This window comes from Urocampus carinirostris, chromosome 6 (assembly GCF_059441175.1).
Source record: "Urocampus carinirostris isolate Australia breed hairy pipefish chromosome 6, RoL_Ucar_1.0, whole genome shotgun sequence".
Taxonomy (NCBI): Eukaryota; Metazoa; Chordata; class Actinopteri; order Syngnathiformes; family Syngnathidae; genus Urocampus; species Urocampus carinirostris.
Window position 1 is genome coordinate 22,775,718 of NC_142354.1, and position 20,092 is coordinate 22,795,809.

The following is a 20,092-nucleotide window of genomic DNA, read 5'->3' on the forward strand; positions in this document are numbered from 1 at the left end:
GCTACTAAATCAACACAACAATATATTTCCGTGTGCAGCTCGGTCTTTTTAAGTTTAATGGCTTTTGGTGCTATTGGTTTGGCAGATTACCGCTCCCTAGCCAGCCATAGTTTGTAAAAACGGTGATGTTTCCCAAGGCTTGCAAGCAGGTGCTTAGAAAACCAACTCGGAATCTGATTGACTAAATCAACACCTTTAACACGGATGTTACAGTACAAGGTCTTCAAGATTGATTGTGAAGGCCTCTGGGTAGATTTCTGAACCTAGCAACAACTAATGTCTGAAATGGGATTGGTTCATTTCTTAAATATGAACACACACATCTGGACACGGCGCAACCAGGGAAAAGCAATGAAAGGAAGCTGACAGACAAGTTGGGATTGTTTAATAAGTATTCATGGACAAAATATAAAAAAGAATTTCCCCTATGTTCCAGTCCAGAGCCTTTGCTCTGAAAACGCTGGTCTACTCGTGATCCCAAGAGCTAAGAAGAGATTCGCAGGTTAGAGAGCATTCTCAATTCGGGTCATGGTGCTGTAGAATGCTCTCCCCACTGAGATTCGATCTGCAACCTTAGTGGAACTGTTTAAATCTATGATTAAAACACACTTATATTCTGTAGCTTATGAATGACCTATATTTCATATTGACAATAGCTGTGTATTATCTGTTATTGCAACATCCATTGCAACCTAGTCATCCTGGAAGGGGGATTACCTCATGTCCGTCTTCTTCTCAAGGTTTCTTCATTTTCCTTATGTTGAGGTCTTTGAGTTTCTCCTTGCCCTCGTGCAGGTTTTAGATCACAGGACAGTGTAATGATAGTCTGTGTCTTGCAATAGTCTGTGGTGTGTGGAGCACTTTAAGACTCCTTGTGATTAAGGGCTATACAAACAAACATGACTTGACTTGACATAACATTATTCAGATATAGGCCGGCGAAGAAGGCCTTGCAGGCCCTGACGGCCCACCACTGTGTAGGAAGAGTAGAAGGAAGTACAAAATAAGTGATGCAAATAAATAGTTGAATTTTGCCAGGAATCCTTAGGAGTGCCAAATGACAGACTTTGCTTCTCGGCAATGGAAACTTTATCAAGATTTTATGACACTAGCGATCATAAAAACATGTTTCGTGTAGATTGTGCAAGCCTGGCCTGGCTTTCTCATTGCAGTACCAGTATCTAAGATAAGCAGTTCTTACGTAGTAAGTTTACCTTTTGCGGTCATAGCGGAAGTGATGTTGCGATCTGGAGAGAGAAAAGGCAGAGTGTAGATGAACAAAAGTACAGGTGGGTAAGCAAGGAGTGGCTTTTCTGACGATAAAATTGCTTTCTGCATAGTTAAGTCCGACAAAGAAGATCCGAGTGACGCAGTATTGGTGAGAAGTAGACGAATACTTCAGGTAAGTGGCCTTTACTGTAATTTTTTCAAAATACATTATATAAATCAAGTTAATACCAAAAGTGAAAATATAGGGAAATAACAACAACGATTCTTTGAATTATTATTGTTTTACTGTATTGTGGAATCTTTCTTAAGTGCAAATGGAAACTCCATTCAAACAGCAGTTAAAGGGACAGTGTGTATTATTTAGTGCTTCCCAGTGTTAAACCAATCTCTATTTATTTAAAAAAACAATATTGATTCGAATAATAAGCAAAAGTACACAAACTATTATCTAAACTTGCATTTTTATATACACTTAGGTCAAGAAAATTTCATTTATTTTAAATAACATAATGAAGCTGACACGATTGTCCCTTATCTTGCTGCTACAGGTTCTGCAAAAAACCTTGTAAAAGGCTGGGCAAAAATACTGGTAGAAAAATTATGCGATTTGGTCACTTTGAGTCTCCATAGTTTCTTCCTTGTGCTTCGTAGCACTCATCATCGGTTGAACTACTCAATACAGCGAAATCAAGTGGTCAAATATTACACAGTGTCCTTTTAGGCAATATTCATCTTTATTCGAAACGTACTTTATATTTATACATAATTCAAAATCACGCTTGTTTGTGGACAGGCTAACCAGCTAGCATGTGCTAAAAATGTTTAAAATATTTTGTCATGATTACCGATGTGAATCACCTGTGCCTGCTCATTTGGCGCCAACTGCCGCGAGTTCTGATTGGCTCCCTGTCAGTATTTGAACCGAGTCCTGTCAATCGCCTGTTGTCAGTCCGTCTACGAATCTCCGTGTATACAAGGCAAGCCTTTTTTCGACACTGACCCCCGCCTGTCCCATTTTTGCTCCTGTTTGTCTCCGGCTACAACCCGTTTTGATACCGATCGCATCTGCTCTCCCGTCCCGGCTTACGACCCCTTTTTGTTCCCGACTACGTCTACTCTCCCGTTCTGGGCTATGACTCGTTTCCGACTCCGACCACGTCTTGCTTTCCCATTCCCGGCTACCAACTAGTTTTCCGCCCCTGACACCACCATCGTTCGCTACGGAAGATCCACTTCCTTGTTCGGATCACAATCCGAGTTCGAGAGCGAACACCGGATCATGGGCGCAGCCCTTGCTCTCTCTTTCAGTAAAACTTGTGGAAGACATTTTCACTTAAACTAAAAAATGTAATAAAATAAAAACAACAATATGTAAAGTAAGCAAAATTGTCTGCCCCAAAAAGAATCAGAGAAGGGGTTGTAGCTGTGGCTTTTCTTTATGTGACAAAAGAAAATAAATAAGGCTATAACTACTTTAAAAAAAGGACAAACGCCAGCTAGCATGAAAAGCTAAAGGGTCTTATTAGCTATGTACATCCTTCTAACATTATTCTTAAGTGCCTTTCAGAGTTCATTTCCACTTTTGCCTAGTACATGTACTCGTATATAGAACAGAAAATCATTGCAGAAGAAAGGAGTCACTCTGAACCACGTATTTTCTCCACAGCATGGCCTCGAAAGATTCAAGCAAAAAAGTGTCTTCTATCTCCATTACCCTGACAACTCCTCAGCAAAATAAGGCCAAGCCGCCCGTTGGCAAAAAAAAGGGCTGGGTGCATGCTGGGCCTTCCCCCAAAAAGTCTGTAAGCCAAGAGTTTTCACCTACGCCCTTGAACCCTGGGAAACGTTCATCCATCCATTCTGGAATATCGGAGGAAAATGACAACTGGGATGTTACAGGTATTTACAAAGAAGTTTTGTTTTATATACTTTTTTTTTTTTTAGAAATGGGTGAATATTAACACAAGGGGTCAGCGTCACGTTGATACAATGTGTTATTTTAAATGGATATTGTGTATAGTTGTTTGAATAATAAACAAAATGTTGATTTGAACAATAATGTTATGTTTGGCTGGAAAGGATCCTAATGCGGACACACTTGTCAGATTTACAGTCTTTGATGAGGATAAGGGAAGTAACAAAAGGACCGCATCGGCTCCACCCCGTGGGGTATGTTGCTGGAGGTTGGTGGAAAGTGACAACAGATGTGGGGGTTCCAGTCAGAATGCGAGCTCCCGCTTTTGCTCTCATTGGTAGTTGTCCGACCGGATGTTTTGAACAGTCATGTCGTTCAGATTCTCCGACTATGTTCCCATCACCAACGTGTCGTGGATTGAGTCATTTAGCCCTCTACAAAACGTGCATTGTAGCACATGCTCTCTGCTGCTGGAATATTGAATTCTACTGCGTAGTCAGCTGGGGGCGTGTCTTCCTTAGCGTATAAAGAAGAGCTTGTCTCCAGTACACCCGGCGTGATCGGGCCAATGGAAGACTTGCTAAAACTGTGACTGGAGCCGGAGTCCGCGTGCGCCTGCTGAGGCCATTCTGTCCTGATTGTTCAGTTAGATTTGAGTAGAGAGGATCTTTTTTTTCTGTTCTCTTTTTCTTTGCTTTTTCTTTCTTTGTTTCTTTTTTTCCTTTCTTTGCAAAGCGCTGGGCAAACAAATGCTGCAGTTTGGACCCTTTGAGTCTCCACAGTTTATATTCTTCCTTGTGGTTTTTATCACTTGTTTTCAGTAGCACAACTCAATACAGAACCATCTATTAGTCAAATATTCCATATTAAGGTCTCTATTTCGACAGGAATTATTGAAAGCATTTTCATGATGTTACGGTTACGATATATGGGTATTAGGCTTGTCCGTACGTAAGATTTAGCATTAGAAAGTACAGTGGTACCTCGGTTAACGACCCACGTATCTTACGAATGTTTTCAGTCTCCTAAATTTGCGGCTGTCCGAAAGGGGAGAGACAAATGGCTTCCGCTTATAATCGTAACAAAGTAAAAATATTATCGCAAAATATGAAAGTGGGGGTCAAGTTGCAGATTTGGCGAGGGAATACGGGCGAAGAATATCCACAATTTACACCGTCTTAAGACAAAAAGAGACCCTTGTGGCGACGGGTATCACTGTTTCATTAAGCCAGAGGATGGCAATAAATGAAGAAATGCTTGTTACGATTTAGATACAAGCTGCTGCGTTAATTGCACTTTGACCATGACAATAAACCAGAGCTGTTGGCGGGCAGAAATTAAGGAAGATTCGCCTGCTGGAAAAAACTGCAGGCTGTTATCACAAAAAGACGTTCCAAAAAAGCCAAAATGGGACGGTCAATAGGGATGATTGATAAAAACTGTCTGAAATATTTTTAAAACAACAAAGAACTAGACAAAAACTACCAAACCGACACTGTGTGTGGAAGAGTGCTAATTGGATAAAATATAACTGACTTTCGCATTTTAGAATTTTCATTTGTTCGTTGTTCTTGTTGTTTTGTAAACTGTTCTTGGCTATTAAAGCCTTGTACTATACAGTACGACATCTTTTCTTGTTTTATTGCAAGGTGGTATATTTACCAACATTGACTGAACATTAAGTCAAGTCAAGTCATGTTTATTTGTGACGCCCTTAATCACAAAGAGTCTCAAAGGGCTCCACAGACCACAGATGATTGGAAACCACATACTATTATGACACCATTCCCTGATCTAAAACCTACATGAGGGCAAGGAAACAACAAAAACCTCCACATGAGGAAAATGAAGAAACCTTAAGAAGTGTCCGCACATAAAGTAATCCCACTTCCAGGATTACCAGGGTGCAACGCATGTTGCGATATCAAATAATACACAGATGTTGTCAACAGGAAATAAAGGGGATTCATAAGCTATAGAATAGTAGTGTGTTTTAAGCCTAGATTTACACAGTTCCACTGAAGTTGCAGATCGAGTCTCAGGGGGCAGAGCATTCCACAGCACCGAGGCCCGGATGGAGAACGCTCTCGAACCTGCGGATCTCTTCTTGGCTCTTGGGATCACTAGTAGACCAGCGTTTTCAGAGCGAAGGCTCCGGACCCGAACATAGGGGGAAATTAAATCTGAAAGATATGAGTGAGCAAGTCCATGCATTACCAACAGAACCTTAAAATCACATCTTAAGCTAACAGGGAGTCGATGCAGGTTAGCTAAACTCGGGGTAATGTGATCAAACATTTTTGTCTTAATTAAAAGCCTCGCTGCAGCATTTTGTACCAGCTGAAGGCTCTTGATTTTGGACTTGTGGAGACCGGAGAGTAGTGTATTACGGTAATCGAGACGGTACGTAACAAACGCATGAATTATAATCCCCGCATCCGACTGAGACAGCATAGGGCGAATTTTAGCAATGTTGCGAAGATGGAAAAAAGCTGTTCTAGAAAGATTCTTAACGTGTGTTTGAAAGGAAAGATTGGGGTCAAATGTGACACCTAAATTTTGGACTGTGTCACTCTGGGTGATATTACATTTGTCAATGTTCAGAGCAATTTTTGAGAACAACTCACGGCATTTAGATGGACCGAAAATTGACAATTCCGTCTTTTCAGAGTTGAGGCACAAGACATTAAATGACATCCATCTTTTTATCTCAGTGAGTCAGGCCTTCAAATTTCCAAAGTTTAGTGTGGCAGATCCTTCCATCGGAAGATATAGTTGATATAGTTTATCTGCGTAGCAATGGATACTGATATTATACTTGCGAATAATATCACCTAATGGAAGTACAGTGCATCCGGAAAGTATTTACAGCACTTCACTTTTTCCACATTTTGTTATAATACAGCCTCATTCCAAATTGTATTAATTTAATCTCTTATCTCAAAATTCTACACAAAATACTCCATTATGACAATGTGAAAAAGATTTATTTTTTTTTAACTTTTTTTGAATTACAGGGCAGTTACAGTTGATTTAACGGGGGTTTGGTTACATTAGATGACTTTAGAACGGAATAATCTTGTTTTAATTCATTTCAATGGGAAAACTGTTTCATTATACAATGTCATTGCTGGAACCAATTACATTTGTAAAGTGAGGTACCACTGTATATCCGATTGATTAATTTATTGTTTTTCAGGTTCAATAGATGTATTCTCACCACCTCCACTTCCTCCTCCTTCTGTGCAACATTCCTTCCCACCAGCTCCATTGCCCTCACCACCAGCACCTCCACCTGCCCAGGAACCCGTCTCAACCCTTCCAAATTGTCCCCAATCTCCACCTTCACACAAAGAGGTAAACGTTTCAGCGTATGTTTGATGGGCTTACCTTTCCCTTTGCAAATAAAGAACATTCCTCCGAAACAAGCGTGTCTAGATTCGATGGGATATGGCCTGTGCCATCAATAGTACGATGACGTGGCGCTTGTTCAAATATGAGAACCTCTTTCAACATGTTGCAACACTGTCCTGAGTTTTATAATAAATGTAATATCAAGTACTTGTACTCTGTGAAAGGTTCAGTTACAAAACAAGAGAAACTAACCAATTTCAAACCTTATTGTTTCACATATTTTTCTGAATGTAAAAATCCTTAAACAAATGATGGATTTTCACCTAATCATGTTCCATAACTGATAATTATGTTCATTTTAAATATTGCTTTTCTTATTTTACTCAAGTTTGAAATATTGTACTACTAATTGTTTAACAGCGGATTATTATTTTACTAAAAAATGAGATTAAAATATAATAAATGAGGATACAAAATAAATATAGGTAGAATGAAAAGATTATGAAATGAACATATTGAATAAAATAAACCTGCTAACATAAATATATTTATTTACCATATGTAGGAATTTTTCCAGCTTTAATTTTGAAAATCGTTACGAATTTGCCTCTAGGCGTTGCTGGTGCTCCACCATAAATCTTTATTTTCTCTGAAGGATGCTAGAATATCCTAAACTGATAAAGATGTTTATTATGTTATTACTTTAGGTTCTTTGACTTCTGATATGAATTACTAATCCAAAGAAAATTGATTCAATGAACCAGGCCAATTGAAATGGGACACACAGTTTATTAACAGAGAGTTAATCATAAGAAAAGAAAAAGGGGAGCGGGAGGCGCCGGAGGTTATAGGAGTTTTCGACCGCTGTCTTGAAGTAACAAGCACAAAAAGAAAGTTTCCGCTATAATGTTAGTCGATTTGGGGAGATTCCCTTGTACAGGGGCGGCAGTAACTCCTGAGGTAGAGCGATCGTTTTAGGATGAAGGGATCCCAGTTCGAATCCCGGCTTGTCCGTGTTACATGCCGAAGTGTCCTTGGGTAAGACACTGAACCCCCAATACCCCCAATAAGCAGGTTAGCGCCTTACATGGCTGCACAGATCACGGCCGCTATTGGGAAATGTGAAGCACAATGTAAAGCGCTTTGGGAAGTCATTGACTTGAAAAGCGCTATATAAATGCAGATCATTTCATTTCATTTCATACAGAAAGAAACGCTCATTCCGAAGAACCAGCAAACATGGTGTTAAATCTGAAACCGTCCTCTTACTTGTTGTTGGGGAGAGATTTGGTCTCGTGCTCAGTATGGTCTCAGTGTGTGACCTACGTGTTGAACTCAAGGACGCAGGGCAGGCCCGCATGGCAGCTTGGTGCGGCTGCCATGCGTGCAGTAGAATAGCAGACGAGTTATTGATCAGCTTCTCTTTTTATATGGACCAGGGACGCTTGACCAGATCATACCTCTATGGACGTAGTCTTAGATATCTAATACACTCAGTACCATATCATGCCTCTATGGGCGTGGTCTTATATACCTGATACACTCAGAATTGGGTGACGTTGTTTGAAATTGTTAAACTTGTTAGAAAGTCAAGGAAGTGAGAAATTTGCGTAATGTTCTATACCTGAGAATGCCCCTACAATCGACAATTTTGTACGATGAGAATATAATTTTATCAATACATTGAAGTTTCTGCAGAGTATTTTAGAAAAAAAACATACAATTTGCAATATTAAATATTGTGGGTTGTTAGTTTCATTTTTATAATAAATACGCAATGTATGTGCTTTGTTTAAAGGCGATCAAACCAGCACCATCTAGTGGGACAAATAGTATTCAAGAGGAGAATCATACCCCGAGCAGAGGTGAAACATTTCTCTCTCTCCCTCTCTCTCTCTCTCTCTCTCTCTCTCTCTCTCTTTTTTTCTCTCTCTCTCTCTCTCTCTCTCTTTTTTTTCTCTCTCTCTCTCTCTCTCTCTCTCTCTCTCTCTCTCTCTCTCTCTCTCTCTCTCTCTCTCTCTCTCTCTCTCTCTCTCTCTCTCTCTCTCTCTCTGTGTGAGAGAAATATGTAACATTGTATTAATTTTGCATGCATTGCAGGATTGTGCGGTCTCTGCCAAAAGCCCGTGCCTTTTTTTGGACAGTTTATAACCGCCATGGAGAAGGTTTACCATAGCAACTGCTTCAGATGCAGGACTTGCGGTTGCCCTCTTTCCGGAAAATCGTTCTACAAAAAAGAGGAAGAGCCCGAATGTGAAGCATGTTTTGAGGTATAGATGCTAAAACACAATGGTGGGCAATGTATTTCACACCTAGGCTTTCAGTAGGCTGAATCAATCCAACCCTCAATAACTATTTTACGGCTATAAAACATTTACTACAGCTATGACACATATAAATAAGAAAAGCAACAATAATAACCTAAATTGCAATATTGTTGAGAAATATAGTAAAGTCAAGTCAATTCATGTTTATTTGTATAGCCCTTAATCACAAGGAGTCTTAAAGGGCACCATCCCCTGATCTCCAACCTACATGAGGGCAAGGAAAAACTCAAAAACCTCTACATTAGAAAACTGAAGAACCTTGAGAAGGGATCAGGCTGAACCTGATGTGGCATTAACAAACTATACACATATATTGTCAGTACGAAATATAAGTCATTCATAAGCTATAGAATAGAAGTGTGTTTTAAGCCTAGATTGAAACAGCTCCACTGAGGATGCAGATGCAATCTCAGGGGGCAGAGCATTCCACAACATCAGAGCCTGAATGGAGAATGCTCTCAAACCTGCGGCTCTCTTCTTGGCTCTTGGAATCACTAGTAGACCAGCATTTTCAGAGCGAAGGCTGCGGACCGGAACATAGGGGGAAATTAAATCTGAAAGATATGAGGGAGCAAGTCCAGGCATGATTTTGTATAACAGCAACAGAAACTTAAAATCATATTTTAAGCTAACAGGGAGCCGATGCAAGTTTAGCTAAAATCGGGGTAATGTGGTCAAACTTTGTTGTCTCAGTTAAAAGGCTCGCTGCGGCATTTTGTACCAGCTGCAGGCTCTTGATTTTGGACTAGGGGAGAGCATAGGGCGAATTTTCACAATTTACTCACCAAATGCACTTTTTATTTCAATGACTTTGCCATACAGATTGTCTCTGCGTCTCAGTTCCATCAAAAAGTTCTTTTCCATCGCCGTCAAAGCTCATGCTGAAAGTCGAGCCTGTAGGATTTTTTTTCACTTCTTCGTTGGCATACTTCCGTTATCTCCCCCTAGTCAATCATAGTTTGTAAAACTGCTAGTGTTGCTAGTGCCTTTTAGAATGCCCAGGCACCACCTACTTGATATCTGATTGGCTAAACCAACAGCTATATCGACACTGATGATATGACTCAGGGCCTGCAGAAGTGATTGTGAAGGCCTCTGATCAGATTTCTGAGCCTGGCAAAGTGTAATGGCTGAAATGTGATAACGACAATTTCAATATTAAAAATGGCAGATTGTTCATTTCTACAATGAATACACAGTATGTGCTTTGTTTTAAGGCGATCAAACCAGCACCATCTTGTGGGACAAGTGGGATTCAAGAGGAGAATCATAGCCCAAGCAGAGGTGCTTCATTTTTCTCTTGTCTGCTTTGATATCTGAGGCATTAATGATGCATGTATCATGTCATATCTTACTTTTTTTGCACAAAACGCAGGATTGTGCGGTCTCTGCCAGAAGCCCGTGCTTTTTTCGGAACATTCTACAAACGCCATGGAGAAGGTTTACCATAGAAACTGCTTCAAATGCAGGACTTGCGGTTGCCCTCTTTCCGGAAAATTATTCTACAAAAAAGAGGAAGAGCCCGAATGTGAAGCATGCTTTGAGGTATGGATTAGGGTTGGGCGATACTGGGAATTTTTGTATCCATCCATCCAAATAGACACACGGTAGTATCGATCGATACTGATTTGATACTTCTACTTTTTGCTAATTATTGAATAATCGCTCAGTTAGTTTATAATTACGATAAGCACTGCGTAAATATTTAGGTACTAAAATGATTTCTTTTTTTAATGAAATAACTAGAATTTAATCTTTATCAGTAACAAATAGAAATATTTCTATAAGCACTGTTTCAGATCAAAAGCCAACAGAGTCAAAAAAGTGTATGACAAAGTCAACTAAAGAACTAAAATACCTTCCATTGCAGAACATTTTCAAAATAAAGTCAGAAAATGTCTTTTATTGGCTCTGTTGCCCTAATGTTCATGGATTTACAGGGTTTGTTTTCGACAACAGTGAGATATTTAACATTTTTGGGTACAGCTCGTCGCTCCTTGCATGATGGGCTTTCTTCATGTGTTTATGTCAATTTCTGGAGTTGGCACAGTAGTAGACTACTTTACCAAACAAATAAGACCTGGCAGTCATTTTCTATAGTTGAAAAAAGTCCTCACGGCATTTGTGGCTCCCGTAAACCAGCTTGGTGGACATAGGGTTTGCCCCCCGCTCTGAGACTGGGAGGTCCCAGGTTCGAGCCTTGGCCAAGTCATACCTAAGACTTACATCATTGGTAGCCATTGCCTCCTAGCTTGGCGCTTGGGATTAGGGGTTGGAATTGTGGGGTTTGGTCACCTAATTACTAATTTTAAAAAATCGTCAGATAAGAATTACGCTTCCTGTTTGCACCTTTCATTTTTGGCTACTGATGGGGGTGGTAGCATATATTTGGCCCTCTACTCTGCCTGCAGGCTGGATGCAGCGCAGCAGCGGGCCAGGTAGTGAGAGTTGCTAAAAGTTTCATAAGGCATGAACTTAAAATATGTTCGACGGCGCTGCGTGAGAGGGAGAAGGGCTGCACTATCTACGCTTTAAGGAAATTTTTGGAGGAGTGAACTATCCATTCCAGTACAATAATATCGATCCGATCCAAGTACTTGCTTAAATATCCTTTCTTAAACTTTGCAAATAGGCCTCAAGTGTCATTCCAATTACATTCTCCTGGTTGAAGTCCGGAGAACTCCAACTTCCCACTATTCTGGAAAGCACCCTCAGTATCAATAATATCAACATTTGGATCGATCCGCCCACCATTAGTATGGATGCTGAAACATCATCAAAGTGGCTTGGGGCTCAGCTAAGGACCAATTACGGCTTTCTAAAGCAGAGCTAGGATTGGTCCTTACCTCAGGCCTGACCTACTGTGACGTCATCGTCACTCTAAAGGTTTTTTTTTTTTTTTTTTTTTTTTTATAGTCCACATTTTCATTTATTTAGCCGAATCAAAGAGTTGAACACACCGGATCTTTCTTCCTTGCCAATTACAATCGTGTGTAGAAAAAGAGCGACGGGGGCTCCCGGGTTGCCCACTTTTATAACACATGGCGATGAAATGTTCACGCCCCATGACCAAGCCTCTGGCTGATTGGTCCGCGCCGTCGTCGATGCAAATTTCCCAATAGTCCTTTGAAGTTTGGGAGAAGGGTGACTCTAAAGGTGGGCAAACTACGGCCCGTGGGCCACGAGGAGCTCGTGAGGCTATTGAATCCATCCCGCCAAATGTGAAAAATATAATAATAATATTTATTAAATGTTAAAGAAGAAAAAAGTACTACGAATGAAAATGTAATTATTTGGTGTCTCTCTTGTCCCCAGTGTCCCCAACATTCAAATAAATGGCTTCATTGTATTTCAGCAAAATTTTCGAATTTCTTTGTATTCAGATGTAGTCTTTTTAGAAGAAACCAGCACATTAAAGACATTTTCAGTCCGGTTATAGAATCTACCACAGTACAGAGAGAGCCCTTTTAATATTTTAAATGATATCGGCCAAAATATGAATGAATGAATGAAAGGGAGTTTGAAGAAGTATCTGCAATATGTTTTTTAAGGAAAAAGAAAGGAATGTTATTTATATTTTTCTTTACTCGCTATTTTTTAATCAAGCGGCAGAAGACCTATATGATCTATTAAGATTATTCATGTATTAATTAGAGAAATTCAACAGGGAAAAACACACTTGCTGATATTGGATTGTGGACTGTATTGGTGAATCTATCTATCTATCTATCTCTCTCGCTCTCTCTCTCTCTCTCTCTCTCTCTCTCTCTCTCTCTCTCTCTCTCTCTCTCTCTCTCTCTCTCTCTCTCTCTCTCTATCTATCTATCTCTCTATCTATCTATCTATCTATCTATCTATCTATCTATCTATCTATCTATCTACCTACCCTGGTCATATCCCTCGAGAGGGGTGACTGACAGCAGCAAGACAAACGCACACAAAAACTAAGAAATAAAAGAAAAATTTTCCAAAAACACAAAAATATTGACCATGGCCAACCCAATTGCCCAAACGCCCAAACAAGTTAGGCACCTCGGCACCCAAGTTGGTCATGCTTTCGTCCCTCCAGATGAAACGGGACACAAGAAACGGGTCAGGGTGACACAACACACTCTTCTGTTCAACAGCAGCCCAAAGCCCAACAGCTTTCACTGGTTTACCCCTGCCGTATCATACAGGTGTCCTTCCCATCCCTTAGATTTCACACTGTATTTCTCTTTGTTTCTCTCATTCTCATTTTCTTTAACTCTCTCTCTCTTTCTCTCATTTTCCTTCTTTCTCTTTCGCTCACACTTTCTCTATGTTTTCTTCTCTCTTTCCTCTTCTCTCTCTCCATTTTCTCTTCCTTTCCCAGCCTCTCATTCTTTCTTTATTTCTGTTTCTGTTTCTGTTTCTCTTCTCGCTTTTTCTTTTCTCACACTCTTTCTTTTTTCTTCCTTTCTCTCTCTATTTTACTCTCTATTTCTCTGCCTCCCACTTCTCCTTCTTTCTCCTCTCTCTTTTTAACTATCTTTCTATTTCTTTCTCTTTCTTATTCTCTCTCTCATTCTCTTTTTCCAACTCACTCTTATTTTCTCTTTCTTTTTTTCCTCTCCTTCTCTTTTTCGTTACCTTTCTTTCTTTCTTTCTTTCATTTTCTCTTTATCTCATTTTTCCTCTTTCTCTCGCTCTCTCTCTCCCCCTCACTCTTTCTCTCTCTTTTCTTCTTCTCTCTATTTCCTGGTCCCTCCATTTTCTCTTTCTTTCCCTGTCGCTGCTTGTCTTTCTTTCTCTGTTTTGCTCTCTACTTCTCTTCTTTCTTTCTCTTTTTCTCACACTCTTTCTTTCTTTCTCTCTCCCTCTTTCTCTTCTTTCTTTCTCTTTTTCTCTCATACTTCGACTCGTTCTCTCTGTCACCCCCCCTCTCTGTCTCTCTCGTTCTCTGTCTCGTTTTCTCTCTCTTTCTCTTTTTCCAACTCACTCTTTCTTTCTCTCTCTCGCGCTCTCTCGTTCTCTCTCTTTCTTTCGCTCATTCTCTTTAATCTCATGTTCCTGCCCCTGTGAGAACGTTTTTTCTACCATGTCGCCCCCACGAGCTAAATTTAGTTTGACGTATCTGGGGTAAAAACCCGAAACAAACCAAAAATGTTAACCTTTTTGTCTTCGACCTTGCAGAAAACCATGGAAGAATGCTGGGCATGCGGTAAAAAAGTAAAAAAGAACGTACTTCGAATCCGTCAGCGAGCGTATCATCCCGACTGCTTAACCTGTGTAATGTGTAAGCAGCCTGTCCAAAATTGTATCTTCGAAGACAATGGAGACGTCTACTGCGTTCTAGACCACCAAAGGTGAGACAATAATAGCTAAATGTTTAATATGCTAGGTCCAGAATGTATGCCACTTTTGAGACTATGGTCTCTTCCAGTGTTTTTCAACTAGTGCGCAGTCAGGCCTTGAAAATTGCTCAATAATATTTTGGCGAAAAAAGCTACAGGTAACTGTAACATTCACCTCTATCAGTAGGTGGCAGCAGATGACTATTTTTTTTCCTTTTTAATTATCTACTCGCGAGTTAGAACGGGAAATGTATTCAATAGCTTATTTAAACTGCAAAAAATGATAAAAACATAAAAATGAAGTCAACATCAAGCACATTAGTTTCCTGATTTGATTCGTGTTCGGGTGTAATCCCCCACTCACCCTAAAATCTGATCTAGATTAAACAATGTTGTTCCACTGGCACATCATTTTCACCCTAAGCCGACTAACACCCTAAACCAGGGGTGTCAAACTCATTTTAACTCGGGGGCCACACGATAGAACAAACATTCTGTCGGGGGCCGGACTATTAGGTTAAAGAGAAAGAAAAAGAGAGATAAAGAAATAAGATAAAGAGGGAGGGAAAAGGAGAAAGGGTGGGACAAAGAAAGAAAAAGAGAGAGGGAGAGAGCGTGAGAAACCAAAGATAAAAAGTCGTGACAGAGGGGGAAAAGAAAGGGAGAGGAAGAAAGAAATCCAAAGAGAAATAGAAAGACAGAAGGAGAGAAAAGAAAGCTCAAAGTGTATGAAGAGAGAAAGAGAAAAGAGAGAAAAGGAAAAAGGGAAGTTAGAGCAAAAGAGGTTAAAAGACACACAGAGAGGAAGAGACAAAGAGCAACAAAGGAAGAGAAAAGGAGAGACACAGAGAGTGAAAGAGACAGAGTGGGAGAAAAGAGGTGGAAAAGAAAGAAAGAGGGATAAATACAAGTACAGTGTTTTTGTTAGAGGCACCTGCCTTTGGCAACATCAAGTTGACATATTTCAACCTGCAGCTTGTTTTTCTCTTGCGCTTCTCTGAGTGTTGTCTCGCGGGCCGGATTCAATCCCTTAGCGGGCCTGATCTGGCCGCGGGCCGCCTGTTTGGCACCTGTGCCCTAAACCCTAATGTCTAACCCATGCTAGGATTACCTAGCACTAACCCTAACTCTCTAACCCCTAACCCTCTAACCCTTACCTTAAACCAGGGGTCTCCAAACTGGTGCCCACAGGCACCAGGTGCCCCCTGAGGACAGCTGATTTGCCGGATTTGTTGTGAAAATATCCCACTCGTCCTGGGTCATTGTGATTTTCTAGTAAAATTATTTGGATTTTTATTAGCTGACTGAGTGAAATTAACCATACTTCCTAATGATCTCTCGTCCTCTCTTTATATCTTTTCTCTCTTTAATTCTTTCTTTCTTTTGCCTTTTGTCTTCCTCTCTTTCTCTTGCTCTTGTTCTCTTTCTCTGTCTCTCCGTCATTCTGTCTCTCTCTCTCTCTCTCTCTCTCTATCTATCTCTCTTTCTCCCTGTCTTTCTCTTGTGATTTTCCAGTCATATTATTTTTTTTATTAGCTGACTGAGTGAAATTAACCATACTTCTAATGATCTCTCTTCTTCTCTTTTGTATGTTTTTCTCTCTTTATTTCTTCCTTTCTTTCTTTCGCCTTATGTCTTCCTCTCTTTCCCTTGCTCTTGTTCTCTTTCTCTGTCTCTCCCTCTTTCTCCCTGTCTTTCTCTTTCTCTCTCATTCTCTCTCCATCTATTTCCCTCTTTCCTTGTCCCTTTCTTTTTCTCTCCTCGTCCCTTTCTTTTTCTGTCCTTGTCCCTTTCTCTGTCTCTTCTTTCTTTCTTTCTTTCTCTCTTTCTTTCTTTCTCTCTTCCTTTCTGTCTCTTCCTCCTCTTATTTCTTGTCTCTCTCTCTTTCTCTTTCTCCCTCACTTAATTTCTCTCTTGTTTTCTCTCCATTTATTTATGCCTTCCCCTCTCTCTCTCTTTCTTTCTATCTTTTGTTTTTCTCTCCATCTCCATATTCTGTCTTTCTTTCACTCTTTTTCTTCCTTTCTACCTCTGTCTTTCTCTCTTTCTCTTTCTATTCACTCTCTCTTTTTCTTTCTCTTTCTTTCTGTCTATTTTCTTTATTTCTTTTTTCTACTTGCAATAATTTACCTGGTAATAACATAGTAATAACATAGTAAGTATTACAAGATAAGTTATGATTTTCTTTTCTGGGTGCCCTTTGCACTAATAAGTTGCAAAAAGTAACTCTCTGGTTGAAAACAGTTGGAGACCCCTGCCCTAACACTTTTCGATTTTTTTAATGAAAGAAAATCTGCCTTTGCTTCAAAAAAGGTTGAAAAACACTGGTCTGTTCCTGTTGAACGTTTCCTTCTCCTTTTTTTCCTTTTAAGGAAATTCGCCAAGACTTGCCATGCTTGCAACAAACTCATCGTAGGAAGCAACGGAAGTTATCCAAGATACATCACAGCTAATGGAGACCACTTTCACACAGAGTGCTACAAATGTGAGGTACTCACATCATCAGACTCGAAATTCCTAAAAAAAAAATAAAAACAATTGTGGAACCAAATAGTTTGTTTTCCTCCCTGTTTAGGTTTGCCACTTCGAGTTTTCTCTGGACAACAATAAGGATAGCTGCTATCCTTTGAATGGGAAAAGGCTCTGCTTCAATTGCTGTCAAAAACTTTCAAAAACATGAGATTTGGGTCGGTGTGCAGAAGAACGAATGCTGTGCTTTTAGGAGTAAAAGAAACGGAATCTGTTAATTGCATTGCAATCGACAAACGTTGTCGAATACGTGTGCCGATGATCCAAATTCTTTAATGACAACGTAAACTATCAAGTCATGTTTATTTGTGACACCCTCATACCTGTCAAGCTCCAGGGCTCCGTGCCCGTACAAACGGTCCTATTTTCCCTTACAAAATACAAAATAATCTTACACCATGTTTTTTTTCAAACGTGTTCATTTATGTAGTTTGACATGTTATATTGTACATGTGTTTCGTTATATCATATATATTGTTGATTAACATGTTTTTGTGAGATTCTGAGTTGCTCGACATGAATGAGGTTTATTATAAAAAAAGTTCAAAAATGAAGTAGCTTGGACGTTCACTGTAGAAGGAAAAAATAAATGCAGATATAATTAAGTAGAATAACACATTTTCTTATAAAAATTAATAAATCATTTTCTGCATTAAATTATTGTTGGTAATATACTAATTAAAGGGATAACCACAAACCTGTCTTTTTTTCATTTTCTCATTTTATACTTCCTTTTTTTCTTAACTTCTTTATACAACATAATAATTCGTAATATAATGTTTCAAAGCAAGTGAGCCGTTTGAGAGCCGGCTCTCTTTAATAGGTTGAGCCGAAAAAGCCGCTTCTCTAAAAAGAGACGGACTTCCTTTCACTACATCAAACCGCTCGCTTTGTTTGCAACGAAAAAAAACGATACAGAGATAGAGGCTTCCGCGGCGAACTCGTTTGACTTGATTGATTTGCCGTTTTGTGATAGTCGGATGGTACCCATAATTGACAAATTTGCGTTTTTCCGTGCAGATTTTCTCGTACATCGTACACGTCTTAAAATGCATAATAAACGTACATTGTACAGCAAAAATGTACAGTACGCACCCTTAATCCCAAGGAGTCTCAAAGAGCTGCTCAGACCACAAACTATTGCAAACTACGGACTATTATGACACCATCCCCTGATCTAAAACCTATATGAGGGCAAGGAAAAACTCAAAAGCCTCAACATGAGGAAAATGAAGAAACCTTGAGAAGGGACCGCACATGAGGTAATCCCCTTCCCACGAGGCTGCAATGGATGTTGCAATAGCAAATAATACACAAATATTATCAACAGGAAATATAGTCAACAACAGCGGGGCCCGAATGGAGAACGATCTCGAATCTGCGGTTCTCTTCTTGACTCTTGGGATCACTAGTAGACCACAATACCAACATCAAATTTATAATGCAGTTATTTAATGTTCTTCAGAGTCTGATTCATTCTCAGATACTCCAAAGATTTGTTTTCCTTGCCATTGTTAAGCAGTGGACCCAAATGCGTAACGTTTCACACCATACTTTATTAAGGGATCGGGGAAGTCAGGGACAGGGGAAAGACAGCGATCTGGTGCTCTGGTGGAACAGGAAGCCCCCGCGGCCGATGAAAGATGGCAAGGCGTACAGGCGGGGCCAAAAAGCCGAGTGTCATTGTGGACAGGACAAGTCGGGTAGCCGGGACAGGACAACGAAGCGTGATCGTGGCTTGGAACAATTCGGGTAACCGGGACAGGAGAATGAAGCTTGATCGTGGATCTGAACAAGTCGGGTAACCGGGACGGTAGAACGAGGTGTGATCGCGGATCGGAAGAAGTCGGGTAGCAGGGACGAAAGAACGAAGCGTGATCGGAACAAGTCGGGTAGCCGGGACGGGAGAAGGAAGCTTGATCGTCGATCAGAACAAGTCGGGTGGGTACGGTGGGTATGGACTCCCAAATTGAACTTGGCCAATGCCAGTTGTAGCGATTCTGCTGATCGAGGGAAGGTGGACTCTATCGAAACGACTAAGGAAAATGACTGACGAGTAGATCGAAGCGCAGACTGGGGTCACTAAGATCATGCTACACCTCAGAGATGCCATTTTGCCCAAGAGACAGCCAAACTCGAAAACGCCTTGATCAAGCTGACAACATCTGAGATGCGAGGATGCAACGGAACTGGGGGCTGAGCACAAGCTCTCACTGTCACATGCCAGAAACGGAGACAAGACCAAAAAGCGTTCGTTTACTCAGTTTTATTGGTAAAGAGGGAGAGCAGTGCTTGCTTCCATGATCCGAGGATCGACGGACACAGGCAGCAGGTGGCGGTAATGCGGAAGTGGCACTTCCGTGTCGAGCGAGGATAATCGTAGATTGAATGGATACTGATCACTAGCCGGGACGGGAAAGCAAGGGCGGTATCGAGTTCGGAAAAGAGGTCGGCAACAGGTATCAGGCGGGAAACAGGGCAAAACAGATCAGTGGTCGGGATGGCAGATCAGGGCAGAAACCGGTCCAGAAACGGGTCGGAAACAGGTATCAGGCAGAATAAAACAGGGCAGGAAAATGTCAGACGGAATGAGCTCGCCTACCTTCGAGCATAGGTTTGCAACGATCTGACGGCTTCCTCTTGAAAGCCGGGGGTTTAAAAGGAGTCTCTTAGCCAATCAGCACTCAGGGCTGTTGGCGCCAATTGGGCAGTCACAGGTGCTCTGAATCGGCAATCATGACACTCACTTGGTCTTGTGAATCCCTTGTAACTCACTCTTGGTACACGTCCAATCCAGTTTCAACATTTTCACCCAGACATGTCCTTTTGTTTTAGATTTGACACGTTATATTGTTAATAGAGAGTAGATTAAAGGATAGGAAAAGAAAGCATTCTTAGAAATTGTAAAACTGTGTATATATAGTGATTCAAACAAGGTGATCATTTTTAGATGGATTAACAAATGATTGTTGTAACAATATAAGACATAATCATTTGTGTTTTTGATATAAGAAGCATCCAAAGTTATTTTGGGTCTCTCATAAGCCTTTGGCTTCTACTTGTCATCCCTTTTTCGTTTGTAATCTTCCTTGTGCTTTGTAGCGCTCGTTTTCGGTTGTACTACACAATAAAATGACATATTGCGGTCAAAATTACAACGCGTCCCTCTAAGTGTTGTATTTCAAACGTCGCAACGTTATTTTCATGTTTATTTTCCAGTGTTGCCTCTGTGATGCTTGAGGAAAACTGGAAAAAATAAATATATTTTTTCTTTTAAAATACAATTGTATTTGCAAGATTTCTTTCATATGTTAATGAATATTTTAAATGTTTTTCCCAAGTTTTACTAAATTTTATGTTCCTTCTTTAACACAGGGGAATTATGTTGTTGTTTTCTTTCTTGTTATGATTTGTATGAACAA

General features: G+C 40.2%; 1 protein-coding gene across 1 annotated transcript; it reads left to right on the forward strand.

Annotated features, from left to right (window-relative positions):
• Positions 1-1,283: 1,283 nt before the first annotated feature.
• Positions 1,284-19,998, forward strand: fblim1 (filamin binding LIM protein 1). The gene is made up of 10 exons (XM_088337344.1): positions 1,284-1,402; positions 2,897-3,129; positions 6,345-6,502; positions 8,298-8,364; positions 8,600-8,769; positions 10,044-10,110; positions 10,202-10,371; positions 13,981-14,153; positions 16,514-16,631; positions 16,717-19,998. Exons 2-10 carry the CDS (start codon positions 2,898-2,900, stop codon positions 16,819-16,821), a joined length of 1,260 nt encoding a protein of 419 aa, XP_088193470.1. The 5' UTR covers positions 1,284-1,402; position 2,897; the 3' UTR covers positions 16,822-19,998.
• Positions 19,999-20,092: the final 94 nt, after the last annotated feature.